Here is an 18,857-nt window from a genome sequence, read left to right on the forward strand (position 1 = left end):
CATAGATGGATCTCATCAATGCATATAAGCCTCTAAGGCCTTTGAAAACATTGGTATCCATTTTAGGTTAATGTTCCTTAAAAATTTGAATTATAAGTCATATTTATCTTTTCCACCTAGTTTGTTCATATATAATACTAAGATACTCTAGGTTAACTGGCCACAATGAACAAAAACCGTACGTTCCTTCATATGAAGTCAATCATTTTTATAATTTTCTCGCTTTCATTGAATTAACTCTGTTATTTTTAATTAAGTAAAAACATGATTTGAGTGATTTATCTTCAAGCTTTAGGCCATTGAAGTGTTGTGTAAGATGCCTTGTATTCTTATTTGGGCTTGAGCTAGAGATCTCATTTACTCAATTAACTCATATCGGTGTTAGGAAACCTCAACTTTCTTCGTTTCAGAATATTCATTTTCTGTTTGTGATTTGTTTAAGCTTTTTTTGCCATTTATGTGTTGGATGTGCCTTAATTTAGTTTTAGTTTGCTCTTATTCCTTCCATTCCTAATAGTAGCTCAATATCCCCATGGCTGTTTATTTGAAAATAAAGTTGTATATGGTTTCAACTCTCATGTTTCATTAAATTATTAATAATAGTAATAAAGTTGTTGAACTGTGTGTGTTCTTTTTCAATTTGAAATACCGCTTCTATTGTATCGAACCTCCCCACATGGTAACAATTCAACTAAAATCCTATAGTAAACGGCTCACTTCCACACTCAAATCATTGAATCTATCAGGGGTGATCCTGCACACCCCAACCATTCTGATCTATAGATTCATTAAGAGAAGTTGAACACATGTTGGGGCACCTACAAAGGTTGAACCCTCCGAGGGTGAGTGGTTTGCACCATCGCACATCGTGAGTGCCCCTTCTTGAGTTGACCTAGTTACGTTCCTTAGTTATAGTCATTTCATAGGACTCATTTTCTTGCATGTGTCCTGTTCTGATAACATAGGATAGGTGTTTATGTGGCATGTTTTAATTGGTGTTTAAAACACCTTGGACTCCTAATCAAGCCGTTCATGTAGCTCATGGTGTTTGAATTCCAACAAAAATGTGGCATGTAGACGCGTAACGTTTTTATAGGAATGGGAAACTGTTTTGGATGGCAACTCTTTGTAAAACTTACAATTGTTATTCTTTTATTTTACTATATTTTATGTGATATGCATGATTAAGTTATAGAATATCTCATTTATTCCACTTCATTATATAATTAAGGGTAAATTACACTCTGACTCCCTCTCACATATGGTGATAACATTGAGATGTTTAATGAAAGACATAATGTTTTAAAGAGGATAAAATTCTTTTTACAAGAAGTAAAAAAAAAAAAAAATCATTTTTTGACAGTTTAATTGGCAGCAAGTCGACAAAAGGGACGTAAGTGAACTCGTTAGATAAACAACAGTAGAGGTAAGTGTAATTGTCAAAATGTTAGGGGGTCCACATAAAATTATGTTAAACATCATAGGGTGAAAGTGTAATTTACCCTATAATTAATTAAGAAATCATCTTCGACGAGAAAAAAGTAGAATGTGACATGAAGACATAAAAAAGGATTGAAAGAGAAGGACAAATTTATTAGGATAAGTGTTAGACCACCAAACCCCACTCATTAGGCAAGTAATGACGTCTTGAAGAAGAAGTCATTAAAAAGTCCGAAAAAGAAGAAAAAAGTATAAAGATATGATAAAGTTTACTTTTATTAGGTAAAAATAAAGGGGGAAAAAATATAAACTTGAGTAAGAGGGCTCCTCGTTTTTATTAAGAGTAGTGATAATATGACTCGTCAGATGGCATACTCAAATGACTCAATAACATGACAAGTTCAGGTATCATAGATCTAAATGCCTCGGGATAATTGCACTTTCCCATAAAAAGTTTATCCCAAGGGAACCATGTATCCCACGGTATACAAATCTAAGATTCTCAGATTTTCCCTAGTCATGGAGTCATTTGAGTACGTCACCTGGCGAGTCACTCTTTTATCAAATCACTTCTCTCTCTGCAGTAATTACAAAATACTCATTTCCATACTATCCGAGGTGCTTTAGAAAAGGTTGATTTGGATGTATGCCCCTCCACGTTTCAGTTAATATTAGAGATATCCATGTGTTTTCAAACTAATGACATACCCCCTTTTACCTAGGTCTTCTCTGTATTTTCAAATCAATTATCTTTCAAAATGAAATTTTGAATTCCACATGGCTGATTATTATTTTGAACCTTTGCAATAACTTATTCTTGACTACGGAGGAGAGCCCAAAGATGGGAGATCATCTGAGGTAGTCCTTCAATCTAAAGGTCAAAAAATTGTATTAGTCGACACATTAATTGTCGAGTAGGCAAATCAATCTTAAATTACTTACAAAGTAAGTCCTGGAACCCTAAGGTTGATACTTAACAAATGAATCATGTATAAATATCTTAACAAGCACATCGTGTTTTAAAGATGTGATTGAAGGGTTTTATATGCAAAACATAATCCCTAAATGTGGTAATTCTTATCAAACAATTATCAAATACATGACAGAACTGATGTCATAAGTATTGTTCATGTCTACACTCTACACAGTAAAGCATCCATATGACAGGTATTAATTAATGCAGACCAAGATTTGTAATTCTTGGACTTAGACCCATACCTTAGTTGGTTTGACACGTCGCAAAATAACTTTGAGGTCATGGGTTCAAGTCTAGCTTACCCACCAAGTCAATACTTAGTTAACACACTGAGAGTTAGCTGAAATGACAAAATTGATTGAGTTTACTTCTTAATTCATGACCTTAAATCTCTATATGCCCCTCTACAGAAAACGTGGTTACTTACTTGGTTTCACGTGACAGTGTGGGATGGTGCATGCGGCCCCGATGATCAGTTATGTTGGATTATGGTTGGATGTTTTGGGTTGGGCAAAGTTCGATGGACCAAACGCTGGCCTGCTATCATAGGGATCACCTCATTTCAAAAAAAAAAAAAAAAAAAAAATTCTTAGTTGAGTTAAAATTTTATTTGAATTTTGGAGTGTGATCTACATACACACCGCTAGAATGAATGTGGAAAACAAAATGATTGAGACTCGACTAATGGTGTAGGCTGCTTCAAAGTTTACATTTAATTTACACATATTTTGACTTATTAGGTATATATATGGGGTCCCCGTTGTCTAGATCCGCCAAGCACAAAATCTTGGCTGATTAAATAAAGAAATCGTACTTTTACTTGCCAGGTGTTTTCTATCATTAAAGTTCTTCTAGAAGTACTTACCTATACCTCTTCTAGAAGTACCTCATAACTCTATACGTGTAAAAAAATGTCTTGTGATTTTCTAATTTTCTAATTATTATAATTATGCAATCAAAATCCGATGGACAGCGCTAATGAACTCTGCCAAATTGATCTGAAGTCACTTTGGTCACCTCTCTCCTTGTGGTGCCGTGGTACTTGTCAAAATCAGTCTAACGCTCAAATTAGATAAGTAGAGGAAAAGTCTCAAGAATTGGTTAAACCTCCAATCCACTAAAAAGATCCTTTCACCAGTGTTTACTGTGCTATTTATGGATCTTGGCTGCGACTCAAGATTTCCCCCCTTTTTGGACGACTGTCTTAGGAAATCTCTCGATTATGTGGATCTTCTTACCGAATGAGGATTTTTTGGATTGGCCGTACTATACTGTAGAGATATCTGGGATTGACGTGCGCATATCAAGATTACGATTATTCTATGATTAAGTCTGTCCTGCTTGGTAGATCAGGTCTTATTCAGTATCGTACTATCCTTCTAACTAGAATAGGGGGATCTCTACTTTAACCTGTCCAGTCGAAAGGTAGCGCCTGTATGCTAATTTGCATATGATACTATTTAATCGACTTGGATATATGTACAATTTAGATGGTTATACAATTATTTTCCTCTATAATAACTATTCAGATGCAATAGATTGTTTATTGACCTGAAAGTAGGGCCAGCTTACTAAGTTGGTGAAGCATGTAAGTTTTGATTTCAAAAGCTAGGTTGGGCCATTAACCACTACGTCCAACTTTTCTTATAAAAATATTTGAAAAACTCCAACTAACAAACCAAATAGAAATATTAACAAAAGGCCACCATGATCATTGCCGTGACAAAGGGAAGGAGACCTTATGTTCATTGGGTGCCACCACGAAACCCGATCTAATCAAATGATTATAGTCATTTATTTGTACTTAATTAAGTTGGGTTTTGTTAACGTGTGCTACAAGAGCACATGTTAACTTGCAATAAATATATACACTTTAGAAATTGGATTGTGAGCGTATTTTGATAAAAATAATTTTTTTAAAGGCATTTTCGGTAATAAAAAGATAATTTCCAAAGTGTATTTATTGCACTAGGTCACATGTTAACAAGACCCAATTAAGTTTATCAGATGGTTCTTAAACTCCGTTTTTCAATTTTGCAAGTTTTAGATGAATCAGACCATCAACATCAATGTTTTAAAAATTGAACAAATGACTGAACCGAATTATATCAGTCAAATTTTTTTAAAGTATTTTTCTAAAATATAATTTTTGGGGGGGGAGGAAAAATAATCAGCAAACACTTACCCGTTGTGGCATCTTGATGGGAAGAGCATTCTTAATCACCTCTCATACATTTCTGACCAGCATGTCATGGTGAAGAAAATAATTTCTTTTGTAAGGTTAAACTCAAACCTAAGCAGTAGAGCGCAACTTGGTTATCAAATTTGCATTATAAGATTTATGTGAACTAAAACCCCTAAGCCCATAACAATCTTTCCAACAGACCTATACTTGGGTTGGAGAGGCAAAGTCTACTTGGTAGACGAGAACGGAGATGATAATTAGGATTATGATCTTTATGATGATGATGATTACGATGATAGTCAAATTAATGGTAAAAATCATGATGATGTAATGATAACTACCCTAATAATTATACCATTATGATGAGTATGATAATATAGAGCAAGGTCATGATTACCATGATGAGCATGATCACGGTCGATGAGGACAATGATGATGAATATGATCATGGAGCCAGATCATGATGATGATGATGATCACGATGAGAATCATGATGATGATAATGATTATGATGACATTTAAGTTAATTTTCATTGGTCAATTATGGTAGATTGAGGTCAAAGATGGCATCAGTGGTATAATTTCGTGGGTACATCTTTCGAAAAATAAGGAAATTTAAGTTAGGGGTATTGTGGAGGGATAAAACTTTCTTCCATCCAGATTGTTTATTCATACCATCAACATGTATCCCAAGACGAACACGTGACATCATTTGAAGAGGACTTTGTCTTATTAAAGAAAAATCTCAATTTAAGAGGATTATTCCTTTTTTTAAAACTTAATTAGGATTTCTTTTTAGGATTTTTTTTATTTAAAAGTCTTGAGGCCATTGTAAAGGAGAGAAAATGAGAGATAAAAATTAATCGTTTAAGATATCAATGTGTTTTCAAGTTGCTGACATACCCTATTTAGTGTTGCCCCAACCCCTCACTCCCCATTTAAATTTTTTTCCCCCACCCCAAGTTATTGGGTAATTTAAAAACTCCTCCAACTTTTTGTGAATATTTCAAATACCCCACTTATGCTTTTAAATTGGTGACATACCAACTTTAACCTTATTGCCCACCCTCCTCCTCAAATTTTGAGTGATTTGATATCCTTGATCAAATTAGTAAATATTTAAGATACAGCTATGTTTTTAAATTGATGACATGCCTCTTTAACCTTGTTCTTTTTTATTAGAATAATATAAAATGGCCTAAATACACTCATTGTCAACATGTAATAAAAAAATCGTTAATTTTTCCCCTAAAATCAATCATCTCCAAGGTCTTCAACCTCATAGAAAATTAATTTAAATTTCATTTTAAATCCATCATTTTGAACATCAATTTAACCCCTTGTAGAGAATCATAGAATTTTCTATTAATTTTTTTTTTCAAGATCTTCTAATTCAAAAAATCCTTTTTTTTTTATATAGAAAGATTTGAAGAATAAACTAAAGGTTGAAAATTAGAGAATCTTTTTTTATCCAAGAGTTTGAAGATGGCTTGTTTTGAAAATAAAAATCAAAGGCTTCTTAATTTCAAATTGAAGACAAAGTAATGAGGTTATTTTACATTAATCTATTGGAGAAGACCAAGGTCAAGCAAGCATGTCAGAGTTTTGGTGAATATGTGATACCTTGTATCTTTAAACTGATAACATTATCCCTTGACTTGTGTCTTCTTTCATACTCTAATGAGAAATTACCCAAAAATCAATCTTCAAGTTTGAGTTTACCATTAATTACATTTTCCCCCTTGGCAGAAAATTATGACTCCACCCCTAGTTATTGATCCCATTTATTACGAATTAAAATATAATAAATTAAATAATCATCACTACACACCAAATACAGCCCCAACAGAAAATTGACGATGTGACTTTTGAATTAAAGAATTTTTTTATTCGTAGAGTTAAAAATATTAATTAAAGAGATTTATCCAGTAGACCTAATTATTGCATTTTAATTACAAAAACTCTTTTGGAGTTCTGACAACACCAAGAAAACCTTACTTTATGAAGATTATTACCCAACAAACCTTGTTACACACATAAAATTCAAATTGTAACAGTTAATTTGTTGTTTAATGTACCTTGGAGTGTATTCTAATCGCATCAATTTGTGACATCCAAAAACATGATCTAATCATGAGACAAGGTTATAAGGACAACATTCTAAGAATTTTGAAAAAAACATTCGAAAAAAAAAAGTAATTTCCACCTTCAAATTTTATTTTTAAATTTGTGAGTTTGGTAGTCAGCCATTTTCAACACCTACTATCGACCTTAAAAAAATCTTATTTTTATAATTTTTTCTTCTAAATTTGAGTTTTTTCATAAAATCTAGATGTCTATGGTATTGGATTGTTAATTTGATAAGTCTTGTTGGTCCAACGACCCTTAATCACCCTAACCTGATTCATAAAATAAGGTTGGTTAAGTAACAAAATTAATAGAGTAAGAGAGTTTTTGTAATAAAATATTGGACAGATAGGTCTGCCGAGTAAATCTCTCTATTAATTATTGTGGTAGCTAAGGATGGGTGGCCTCGCCCATGGATCTTGACCCCAACAAGATTGAAAATCACACACATCAGCCATCAGGCAAATATTGCGCTTTTTAACATGTTACCAAAGAAAGAAAAAGAAATTGGCAGATTGATTCATTGATGTCACTGTGATAAAGTAGGTAATCATTAGAACTACATACTTAGATTATAAGAAAAGGAAAATCCTTGGGGACTTTGTTTTTCACTGTGATTCTCACTGTATTGATGTGATAGTCATGAATGTCTGTCATCGAGATATATGTAAAAAGCATCTACAGTTATGTGGCCACCTCCATGTCAGACATGTGAGAATCACAAGAAATCCTTATATGACCCTAGCCTTACTCATATGAAAATACAAACTAAATGGGGTTTTCACATGGGTCCCATTCACACTCGTATCAACTTCTTAAGATTTGAATCCTCACTGGTTTACGCATTTTTTTTTTTTTTAAGTTAAAAACTTTTCTTGCTAATATAGTATAGAATTTAACTTGTAAGCCCTAGTGAGAGTCCTTTTACTGAAATAATTTACAACGTCAACTATCCAAATACCAAATACCTTCTCTATATAACCTCCGCGAAATAGAAGAGGCTCTTGAGAAGATCAACGAAAGAATTTGTTCTTCCTCAGTAAGAAATTCTTCCAATAATTTGGAACCTAATCTTTTCAAAAAAGAACATACAATACTCTTGTATTTACGAGCCAAAGTTCTAGCACACGAAAATCGAAATATATACTTTATACGATACAAATTCTTTTTTGTTAGGATCCATTGTAAGAATGAGAAATATTTCTGCGTAACCGCCCAAATTGAGCGATAATATTAGAATTAGATGAGTAAGCCGGCTTTTTTTTCTTTTTCTTTTAATATCTTTGGAATGATTAATCTCATTTTTAGAAATTTGATGAGAAAAAGTACGAAATTCAAAACTTCAGATTTTGAAAAAGGAAAGGCAAAAGAAAAGGAGCAAAAAACGGAGGATAAAAACGGGGAAAATAAAGAGACAGCAATACCAGAAACTTGGGATACTATTATATTTGCTCAAGCAGTAAGAAGTTCTATATTAATAATCCAATCGATTCTTAGAAAATATATAGTATTGCCTTCATTGATAATAGCCAAAAATATCGGCCGTATGTTATTATTTCAAGTCCCAGAGTGGAACGAGGATTTGAAAGAGTGGCGTAGAGAAATGCATGTTAGATGCACCTATAATGGTATTCAATTTTTTGAACAAGTTTTATCCAAAAACCTAGGTTCAAAAAGAAATTAAAAAAAAGAAAAAAAAACTTTTAAACTTGATCAAAGATTTTAAAAATGGATGGCTACCATACTTCCACATAACTCCCAAACATAAAATTGAAATTTAACAATGAAAAATAATATTTTTAAATTTTTTTCATTTACAATCTTGAAGCATTAAATCAAAATTTTTTGATGTCACAAGATGAGCCCAAGGACTCTTAATAAGGGTTATCAGAATTTCTCATTTATTTTTTTATTTAGATCACATGATTGAAGACTTCCTTAACGTTATAAAGAGTGAGGAGCATTGCGACTTGGACTTTTAAATTTTTTTTGTAGTAACGCAAATCTATTTTTAACATTTTTTTTGAAGTCGTGATAATCTGACTTACTCATGTGGCATACTCAATCGACCTCCTTGATGTGATATGTTCAAGAATCGTAGATTTGCACTCTTCGAGATAAAGAATTGTACATTTTTTTAGGAAGCACAATGTTGTATCCCAAGGACTATAGATTTACGATTTTCAAACATGTTACGTCAGGGGTGTCGATTGAGTATGCCACGTGGGTAAGTCGGATTATCAAGATTTATTTATCAAAACCCTAATGCAACAATGGTTTCTCTTTTTAAGAAGTCAAAACCACTTCACTTGAAGAAACAAAGCGAATGTCATCACCACAATTTATCAATTTGTCATTTGCTTTAACTGAATTGGCATAAATACACGAGGGTTGCCGTTCAGGGGCTATTCAAACTATGATTTTAAAACTCGTCTGAGACTAAGACGTATCGTCCGAGTTAACTTGATATCAGAACTAAACGAGACCAACTCACAAACCTATTTGAGACGTTTACGTATCATAAGATAAATAAGACGTCTCGGACAAGATTTTGCAAAATCTCATATGAGATAAACAATACTTAGTAGCAATGAATAAATCGCGAGACAAATGATATATATAGGACGAGATTTTCAAAATCTCGTCCGAGTTAAACGATACAAGTTAAACATTTCAACCCTATATTCTTTCAGCCATATCGATTTTTCTTCATCTTCTCAATCAAATGAACTAAAAAACAAAAAAAGATTTTGGGGAAAAACTTCATCTTCTTCATCCGATTCAAGATGAAATCGGATGAAAAAGATAAAGCATACATAACAATAAAAATAAAATATACGTAATAATGTAAATATTTAATTTATTTATTTTGATAGATATATTTTAATTTTATATATTTTTTTTACTTCATTTTTAATAGAAAGTATTTCTCAAATTTTTTAAATGATTAAAAATCATTGTCTCGATGTGAAACAAGACGAGATGTATCGTCCGAATTAACTTGGTATCAGGGCTGAATAAAACCATGGATGCTTGGTGTGCGATGCAGGTCACTTAAGCATTATTCTATTAAATAAAAGACGTACCTGAAAATTTTATTCATCATCTCCAATTCTAAGACATCTTGAAAACATAAGACCTAATAAAATATGGATATGGACCCTAACAAACACTCGACGAACAGATCGAAGTAGTAGATAGATTTAAATCTCAATTTCGATTCATTGGTTCCATACATAATTCCATCGTTGATTAAGGTTTGTTCTTCTCCCGCAAAGCGATAAGCTCCTCCATCAGAGTAGTTAAGTTGTTATAAGACGAACCACCTTCTTTAACGGCTGCCTTAGCTGTCTGTCCAATCTTTTTGGCTCTACTTCTCATCTCCTCATCTTTCATCACATGAGTGATCGCCTTCTCTATCTTATCACTCTTCTGTAGCACCTTTCCCATCTCTCTCCAACGATTCCAGTCCTCAACACCCACTGCGAATCCAATCTTCAAAACTTGAGTCACAAGCTTCTCATTATAGAAATGTTCGTGGTAGAGTGGCCAAGTGATCATGGGCACTCCAGAACTCGCCGATTCGAGAACCGAGTTGTATCCACAGTGAGTCAAGAACCCTCCAATAGCTGGATGGTCCAAGATGAGGATTTGTGGCGCCCAACCCCTTATGATCATACCTCTGTTTCCTTCCTTCATCCTCTTTTCGAACCCCTCAGGCAACCATCTTTCTTCGTCTTCTTTCTGATTTTCTTTCCCCAAAACAGCCCACATGAATTGCTGGTCTGATGCTTCGAGAGCGGTCGCGATTTCAAGCAGCTGAGCTGCAGGGAAGCGACAAGCACTCCCAAAACAAACGTAAACCACCGAATTAGGCTTCTTAGAATCAAGCCAATTTAAACATTCGTGTTCATCTACAGCAGCCTTGATGCTTCTAGCAGCTTTATCTTCGGCATCTCTTAGAACAAGTGTGACAGGGCCAAGATGAAATGATTTGGTTCCCAATGACTCGTAATGATGTTTGTAAGCTGGTTCCAACTCGTAGAACCCATTCACCAACGATCCATAACTTTTCAACTCTGCATCTCTCATTTGATCCAAGAATCTTCCGTACTCATTCTGTTCCCTACTGTAATCGGGTAACTGGGATCTGGTAATGGTGATCGGATCAGGAAGACCAGGAACCACAAAGACCTCCGAATCAGATTTCACCTTCTCATGAGGGACGTAAGTTTTGATGGCTAGCATCATAGAGAGAGCGAACAAACAGGTGGAGTGAAAAGCGAGATATGGTATCTGTAGCCTCATAGCAACATCAGCTGGCCAACAGTAGAACACATCGGAAATGAAACAATCGGGTTGGTTTTCTCGAAGAAATTGTTCTATAGGTCGTTCCAGCATAAAAGTGCCTCGGTAGAGCTTACGTGACAGATCGCCGGAAGTGGCATGGAAGAAATTCTCGCAGCCTTGAGGCATACCAGTCTCTTCGTAAGGAAATGGGATGATTTGAATTCGGATTTGGAGCCCCGAATTGATGTCTTTTTGAACGGCTTTTTCGATTGTGATGGCGTTCATAGCAGTGGCAATGAAGGTGATATTAGCTCCGCGAGTAGCGAAGAGTCTAGCCATCTCTACGAGAGGGCTAAAGTGGCCTGGAGCTGGCCATGGAAGGACGAATATCTCAAGAGCCTTTGGATTAGATGCTGAAGTCATGGCTGCTAGCTAGACTCACCGACTTACTCGTCAGCTTTATAAAAACAATGGATGTTCTCCTTCTCCTTTCGAGTGTGAGTGAATCTGAGAGCGAGGACCGTGTGTCTTTATAAATGTTTTTTTTTTTTTTGGGTGTAGGTATGATAGAGCATTAAAATTGTCTACTGTCGTTTTAGTCTCCAGAATAGAACGATGATAAATGTTGGAATGAGACAAACGGATGTACAAAGGTGATGTCGTGGCACGCATCTGACCGTGTTCCACACCTACCTCACTGCTTTTTTTTTAAATTAGTACCAAATTTGGTTGGGTTCCAGAACATCCTTTCAATACTTTTTAACGGCTACCTCACTGCTTTTTTTAAATTAGTGCCAAAAATTTGGTTGGGTTCCAAAATATCTTTTCAATATTTTTTTCCTCTTTCCGTATACGATTGATTGCATGTGAAAAACTATCCATACAAAAATGATGTGATTTCAATTTTTTATGAAAAATTATTTTTCAGTTATACTAAAAAAAAAAAAAAAAAAAAATCCAACAAAAATTTTGGACTACACTTTTCTAACCGAATAAGTGATAAAATGAAATCTATCACTTATTTTTTATCTCTAAATTAAATTTCTAACTCATCTTTTCTTTTTTTTCTTTTTTTCTTTTTTTTTCCGTCATCATAATTACCATCACACTCAACTTCAATTTCATTATTGTCGTTGTCCTCAGCCACCATCTTTCTCGTCCACTTCTCTTTTTCACCTCCGTCGCCGTCATCATGTCCTACCTCCCCCACTTCTTCCTCCCTCACCTCCACCGTCGTAGTCATTACAATCACCACATCCTCATCTCTTCTTCTTTCTCTTCCTCTTTTTTTTTTCCATAAATTCTAATGTATGTATATCGAGAAAAAGTATATGCACGCAAAATACTACTTTGAGTGTACTTACAAAATCAGTTTAACATTTTTCAAATAATTTTTGTCTAAACTTTTAAAAATAAAAAAAGAATAATAATCATTGTTTTTTATCATATAAATAAGAATAATGACAAATTGACTCGTCCCTTTGACAAACTCTCCCCACGTGCCTATGTGTATCGAGAAAAAGTATATGCACGCAAAATACTACTTTGAGTGTACTTACAAAATCAGTTTAGCATTTTTCAAATAATTTTTGTCTAAACTTTCGAAAATAAAAAATAATAATAATCATTGTTTTTTACCATATAAATAAGAATAATGAAAAATTGACTCGTCCCTTTGACAAACTCTCCCCACGTGCCTATGTATATCGAGAAAAAGTATATGCACGCAAAATACTACTTTGAGTGTACTTACAAAATCATTTTAGCATTTTTCAAATAATTTTTGTCTAAACTTTCAAAAAAAAAAAAAAATAATAATCATTGTTTTTTACCATATAAATAAGAATAATGACAAATTGACTCGTCCCTTTGGCAAACTCTCCCCACGTGCCTATGTATAAAAACATAGATTTTTTCCTTGAGATACACAACTATACATATTTATAGATAAGTGTAGATGTGTATCTGAAGGAAATTTATGATTCTATGCACAACTACATGGGGAGAGTTTGTCGGAGGGGGAGTTAGAAAATCACGACTCTATAATAATAGCCACATCTCACAATTGAGGCTTTTTATCAAACTGACGGTTGGGGTGTCAGGGATGGGGAGTTAGGGATTCCCTAATAAATGTATCCCTAAGATATAAGAGATTAATATTTGTAAGATCAATACTGTAAATGAAAATAATTGCACATTAATCTTAGCCGTACACGTATCCATGTCGGTTAGGAGGTACCTAGCACAAACCAGTTGATGAGGTACTGTCAAGTAGACAGGGCAGGTCAAAGCAGAGACCTCCCTAGTTTGACCAGCAGGATAGCACAACATTAAGCGAGGCCAACCCAACCAAGCAAGGCAGGCTAGACCATGAGAAAATCGCGATACTGTTGTGTGCACGTCAATCTCGAAAATCCCAGAAGGGATCATTGCAGATAAATTCTATCGTTTCAGAGTATCCCAATTAGGTAAACAACCCCACAGAACCAGTAGAAATCCCATGATTACAGCCTATGGAAGGTAGGGGGTTAAAGTAACACAGTAAGCACTATTAAATGGGGGGATTAACTGTCTCTAGAGCCTTCTTCAATGACAGTGACTCAAATAGCTGAATTTAATACTAGTTCAAGGTCGAACGTTTCACAGCTCAGAGTGAAAGCAGGGTCAAAGCCTTCTTCAAGGACAGTGACTCAGATAGTCGAATTCAGGATTAGTTCAGGGCCGAACGTTTCGCAGCTTAGAGTGAAAGTAGAGTCAGAACCTTCTTCAAGGACAGTGACTCAAATTGTTTTATTACAATTGTCAATCTCAACGATTTGAATTGTCAATCTCAATAATACGATTTGAATTTATCATTTTATATGGGACGAAAATGCATTTAGAAAGAAAGATTCTATAAACTTGGTTGTTCAACTACCACCCCAGACTAAGAGTCCATTTAGAAAGACATCCTTAGTGTAAGGTCTATTAAGTAATTTTACTTTATATTCATCTTCTTGACTTCTCTTTTAATGTGAAACAATCTTTGGCCCACCCTATAGTTTAGTGACTTAAACTATGTTGGAATCATGTGTCATTGCCGCACATCACGATAATCTCAATGTCATTAATCTTATGTCAACTGTGTGTTTGATGGAGAACTCAATTGTTTCAATTCGGGTAATTTACATTATTGAATGTTTTTATATTTAATTTTCTTTTATTTTTAATAAAAAAATACCAGTATTTAAAATAAAAAAAAACTAATTAAAAAGATTATTTATATAAAAAAAAGAACGAATTCTTTTAAATTTAATAAAACAAACCCAAATGCATTTTTTAATAATAAAAATACTAAAAAAAAAAAATTTAATTAAAAAAAAAAAAAAAAAAAACCATCCAGCAGTTTATGTGTCGAAAGTTTTTTTCTTTAAACATATCTTGGAATAGATTCTAACACATCATTTGTGCATCTAAAAACATGATCTTATCGCATAGGCTTATAAACGATAAAATTTTAAAAACTTTGAAAAAAAAAGATAGAAAAAAAAAATCCTTATTATTCTCAATTAATTTGTTGTTTTAGGAAAGAGCTATCGATTAATCTTATAGACATTTATTACCCATTTAATAGATAACAAAAATAATTATATTTTTCAAAATTCATTTGAAATAAATCAAAACAAATTTGCAAGTGTGGCGATATTCCCAGGTATTTTAGAATTATAAACATGCAGCAGTATAACGAAAGTAATAAATCATAAAGCAATAAATATGCAAGTACACCGTCCCACGATTACCTTCTTAATTACATCCCATGCTCTATTACACAGTGCTAAAAAATACTTTAAACCTATAAATTTTTCAACACAAGCAAATACAGCTGGCAATCCTATTTTAGACTCTAACAAATCGAGAATCCCATTCTCGATTATAAACAATCGAGACTTACATTCTCAATTTCAAATTTAATTTAAATATTTTTTTCTTTTAATAGATAATCACCCAATAAAAATACATTTTCAAACACATGGCGTCTTAATGGTTTTTAAAACGAACACTTTACGAAAATCAATTTGTTAAACAAATTGATATTCTTGTTACACTACCCAAATTCATTTATTTTTATTTCACGATATTTAAATATCAGAGAAAATATATAAAACGAATTATTCTACAATTCGATGCATGAATTTTAAGTTTAAATCATAATAAATTTGAAACTATCTATCAAAATTGAAATAAAACAAATTTAATTGAAAACTATACTACGAATTTGAAATTATAAGTTTCATACCTTTACAATTGAGTTTTAAGCATCCCTACTCTAAAAAAATGATTTTTCTAGGTAATCCCTTCGACTAAGTAATCCATGACTAGTTAGATTTCGAAGTCATGAATATTTTCTTTTGAGTGCCAGATCTTAATTCATATCCTAAATACGTCTAAATCTTGATTGAACGCAACATGCATGAACCTAATTTCAAACTCACTCGGCCTCTATTTCGGTTTCAATGTCACCACTGGGCCCGTAAAACTCACTAAGAGAAGCAGTATTATTGAACCAGACAAAGCAACAAGCGATGAAACCAAAGACAGCTAAAGCACCTAAACTATAAGACAAGTAAGCCTCTCCAGACCATACAAGTGCACGGCGAGCCCATGCAAAGGGTTTGGTTAAGATATGCCAGATTCCACCAAGTATACAAATGGAACCTAACCATATATGTCCTCCTATTATATCTTCTAAATCATCCACACTAACAATCCATCCTTCTCCCCCAAAGGGTGATTTTAGTAAATAACCAAATATGACACCTGGACTAAGGGTCAATTTAGGTCCTATAGATACTCGCACAACATCTCCTATTCATAGATCTGTGCCTGCCTTTATACAGTTAGATACAAAATTATTTATTTTTGAAACAAGGATTAAAGTAGTGGATCTTTTAACTTAACTTATTCTTTGTTTTATAATAATATAAAGTTTTATATTATATTATATAAGTTAATACAGCTGTTGCATCACAACTTATAACACATTTTACTTATAATATATATAATAATATATAATATAATATAATTATATTTATATTTATTTTAATTACATTCTACTCTTTTACATTTCAATAATTTCAAATCTAACATTTTTATATAAATAATTATAATTAATTTTTTTATTAAATAATTTATTTAATTTTTTAAAAATATAAAATTAATTAAATAATATTATTTTTTCTAGATATTTTTCTTTTTTCGTAATGTTTATTACATTAGATCAATTCGAATTGTGTATCTTAGATTTTTGAAAATTTTCATCGATTTTTTTTATTGATCAAAATACCCCTTACGCCTTAAGTTTTCTTGATAAAATTAATATTTTCATAACTTATCACATTAAACTCGACTTTAAACATGTTGAGAGTCTAAACTATATTTTTCGATACTTTTGAATTCACCGGTAACGTTCATTTAATCAAAAAAATTTCTTATAAAATTTTAAATTTTATGTACTTTGATTAAAATCATGATAAGGTTCTTCAAATTGTACATTTCATTTAATAAATTATTCTTCTAAAAATTATTAATTTAGATCGATAATATCATAATTTATTTTTAATAATTTATTTATTTTTTAATAGAAAAATGTATCAACATAATTGACTTAATTTTTAGACATACGCAATAAATTTCATGAGACTACGCAATAAAAGTAAGAACTAAGAAAATATGGATATGAATCCACACAATCACTGTGGCGTTACACAATAAAAGTAAGAACTAAGAAAATATGGATATGAATCCACACACACGCACACGCACACGCACACACAGTGAGAGATTTTAGTCTCGATGTCCATTCTCTGTTTTCATAGATCATTTGCACTTGTTCTGCTCCCGCAAAGCTGTAAGTTCCTCCATCAAAGAGGTCAAGTTATTGTAAGATGATCCGCCTTCTTTAACAGATGCCTTAGCTGTCTCTCCAAGCTTTTTCGCTCTCCTTCTCATCTCCTCATCCCCCATCACATGACGCACCGCTTTCTCTATTTTATCACTCTTCTGGACCAGCTTCCCTAACTCTCTCCATTTATTCCAGTCCTCAACACCTACTGGGAATCCAATCTTAAGCACCTGAGTCACGAGCTTCTCGTTGTAGAAATGCTCATGGTAGAGTGGCCAAGTGATCATGGGCACCCCTGCACTAGCAGATTCCAGAACTGAGTTATATCCACAGTGAGTCAAGAACCCTCCAATGGCTGGATGGTCCAAGATTAGGATTTGTGGGGCCCAACCCCTTATGATCATACCCCTGTTTCCTTCCTTCATCCTCTCCTCGAACCCCTTAGGCAACCATCTTTCTTCATCCTCTTTCTCATCGTCCTTCCCCAAAACAGCCCATATGAATTGCTGGCCTGATGCTTCGAGAGCTATCGCGATCTCAAGTAGCTGAGCTGCAGGGAAGCGGCAAGCACTCCCAAAACAAACATAAACCACCGAATTGTGCTGCTTAGAATTAAGCCAATTTAAACACTCATGTTCATCGACAGCAGCTTTAATGCTTCTGTCAGCCTTATCTTCAGCATCTCTAAGAACAAGTGTGACGGGGCCAAGGTGCCATGACCTGGTGTTTCCCAATGAGTCGTAATGATGTTTGTAATCTGATTCCAACTCGTAGAACCCATTCACCAAAGACCCATAACTCTTCAGCTCCGACTCTCTCATTGCTATCAAAAACCTTCCATAATCATCAGGCTCGTTATTGTTTTCAGGTAACTCCTTATTGTAATCGGGTAACTGGGATCTAGTAATCGTGATGGAATCCGGAAGCCCAGGAATCACAAAGACCTCCGAATCAGATTTTACATTTTTATAAGGGGTGTAAGTTTGGATGCTATGCATTGCAGAGAGAGCAAAATAGCAAGTGGAGTGAAAGGCGAGGTTTGGTATATGTAGTCTGGCAGCAACATTTGGTGGCCAACAATAGAACGTGTCTGCTATGAAGCAGTCGGGTGAGTTTTCTCGAAGAAATTGTTCCACGGGTTGTTGTAGCATAAAAGTGCCACGGTAGAGCTTGGTTGAGAGATCACGAGTGGTGGCGTGGTAGAAATTTTCGACGCCTTGTGGGAGGCCACTCTGTGTGTAGGGAAATGGGACGGCGTGTATTCGGATTTGGAGGCCAGAGGTGATGTCTTTTTTGACGGCTTTTTCAATTGTGGGTGCGTTTAAAGGAGTGGTGACGAAGGTGATGTTAGCTCCACGGGAAGCGAAGAGTCTGGCCATCTCTATAAGAGGGCTAAAGTGACCTGGAGCTGGCCATGGAAGGACGAACAACTCCAGTGGTTTCGAGTTAGATGTTGGAGCCATAGCTCTCTTTTTCAGAGACTGAAGCAATGTGTGTAAGGGGTGTGAGTGCGTAAGACAGTAAGACCGACTGAATTTGAGTGTGAGAGAGACACAAATGTGTTGCTGTATTTATAGATGGATCATGGGTGTGTGTATATTGTGAATCTATAAAACTCGTTTACAGTCCTCACGATATAGAATAATACAAACTAAGACTAAAATAATAAGTGTTGTTGCAACAACCACATAGTCTTGCACAAATTAATGACAAATGCGACACTGCTCCTTGGTTAATTAATTGCATCTGTATAGAAAATAGTGAGACGTGTTAGATCCTTAAAGGAAAATGCTGAAATGATAAAAAGAATTTACTGCAATTCTCACAAGTCTGAGGTGGGATGTGCACATAACTATAGATGTATTTTCTCGCGATACAAGTAAAAATCATCTACGATTATATATGCATGTCCACATCAGAATTGTGAGAATCACAGTAAATCCTGTGTCACCCCAGCT

General features: G+C 34.0%; 1 protein-coding gene and 1 pseudogene across 1 annotated transcript; both read right to left on the reverse strand.

The window, feature by feature from the left end:
• Window positions 1-9,789: 9,789 nt before the first annotated feature.
• LOC147408970 (UDP-glucosyl transferase 73CC6-like) lies at window positions 9,790-11,528 on the reverse strand. The gene has a single exon (XM_086424282.1). The coding sequence runs from the start codon at window positions 11,439-11,441 to the stop codon at window positions 9,981-9,983; it is 1,461 nt and encodes a 486-aa protein (XP_086280408.1). The 5' UTR covers window positions 11,442-11,528; the 3' UTR covers window positions 9,790-9,980.
• A 5,177-nt stretch (window positions 11,529-16,705) lies between these two features.
• Window positions 16,706-18,514, reverse strand: LOC147408971 (UDP-glucosyl transferase 73CC6 pseudogene; annotated as a pseudogene).
• Between the last annotated feature and the right edge of the window lie 343 nt (window positions 18,515-18,857).

The sequence above is a fragment of the Akebia trifoliata genome, chromosome 2 (assembly GCF_017979445.1).
Source record: "Akebia trifoliata isolate Shusen 1 chromosome 2, ASM1797944v1, whole genome shotgun sequence".
Lineage (NCBI taxonomy): Eukaryota > Viridiplantae > Streptophyta > Magnoliopsida > Ranunculales > Lardizabalaceae > Akebia > Akebia trifoliata.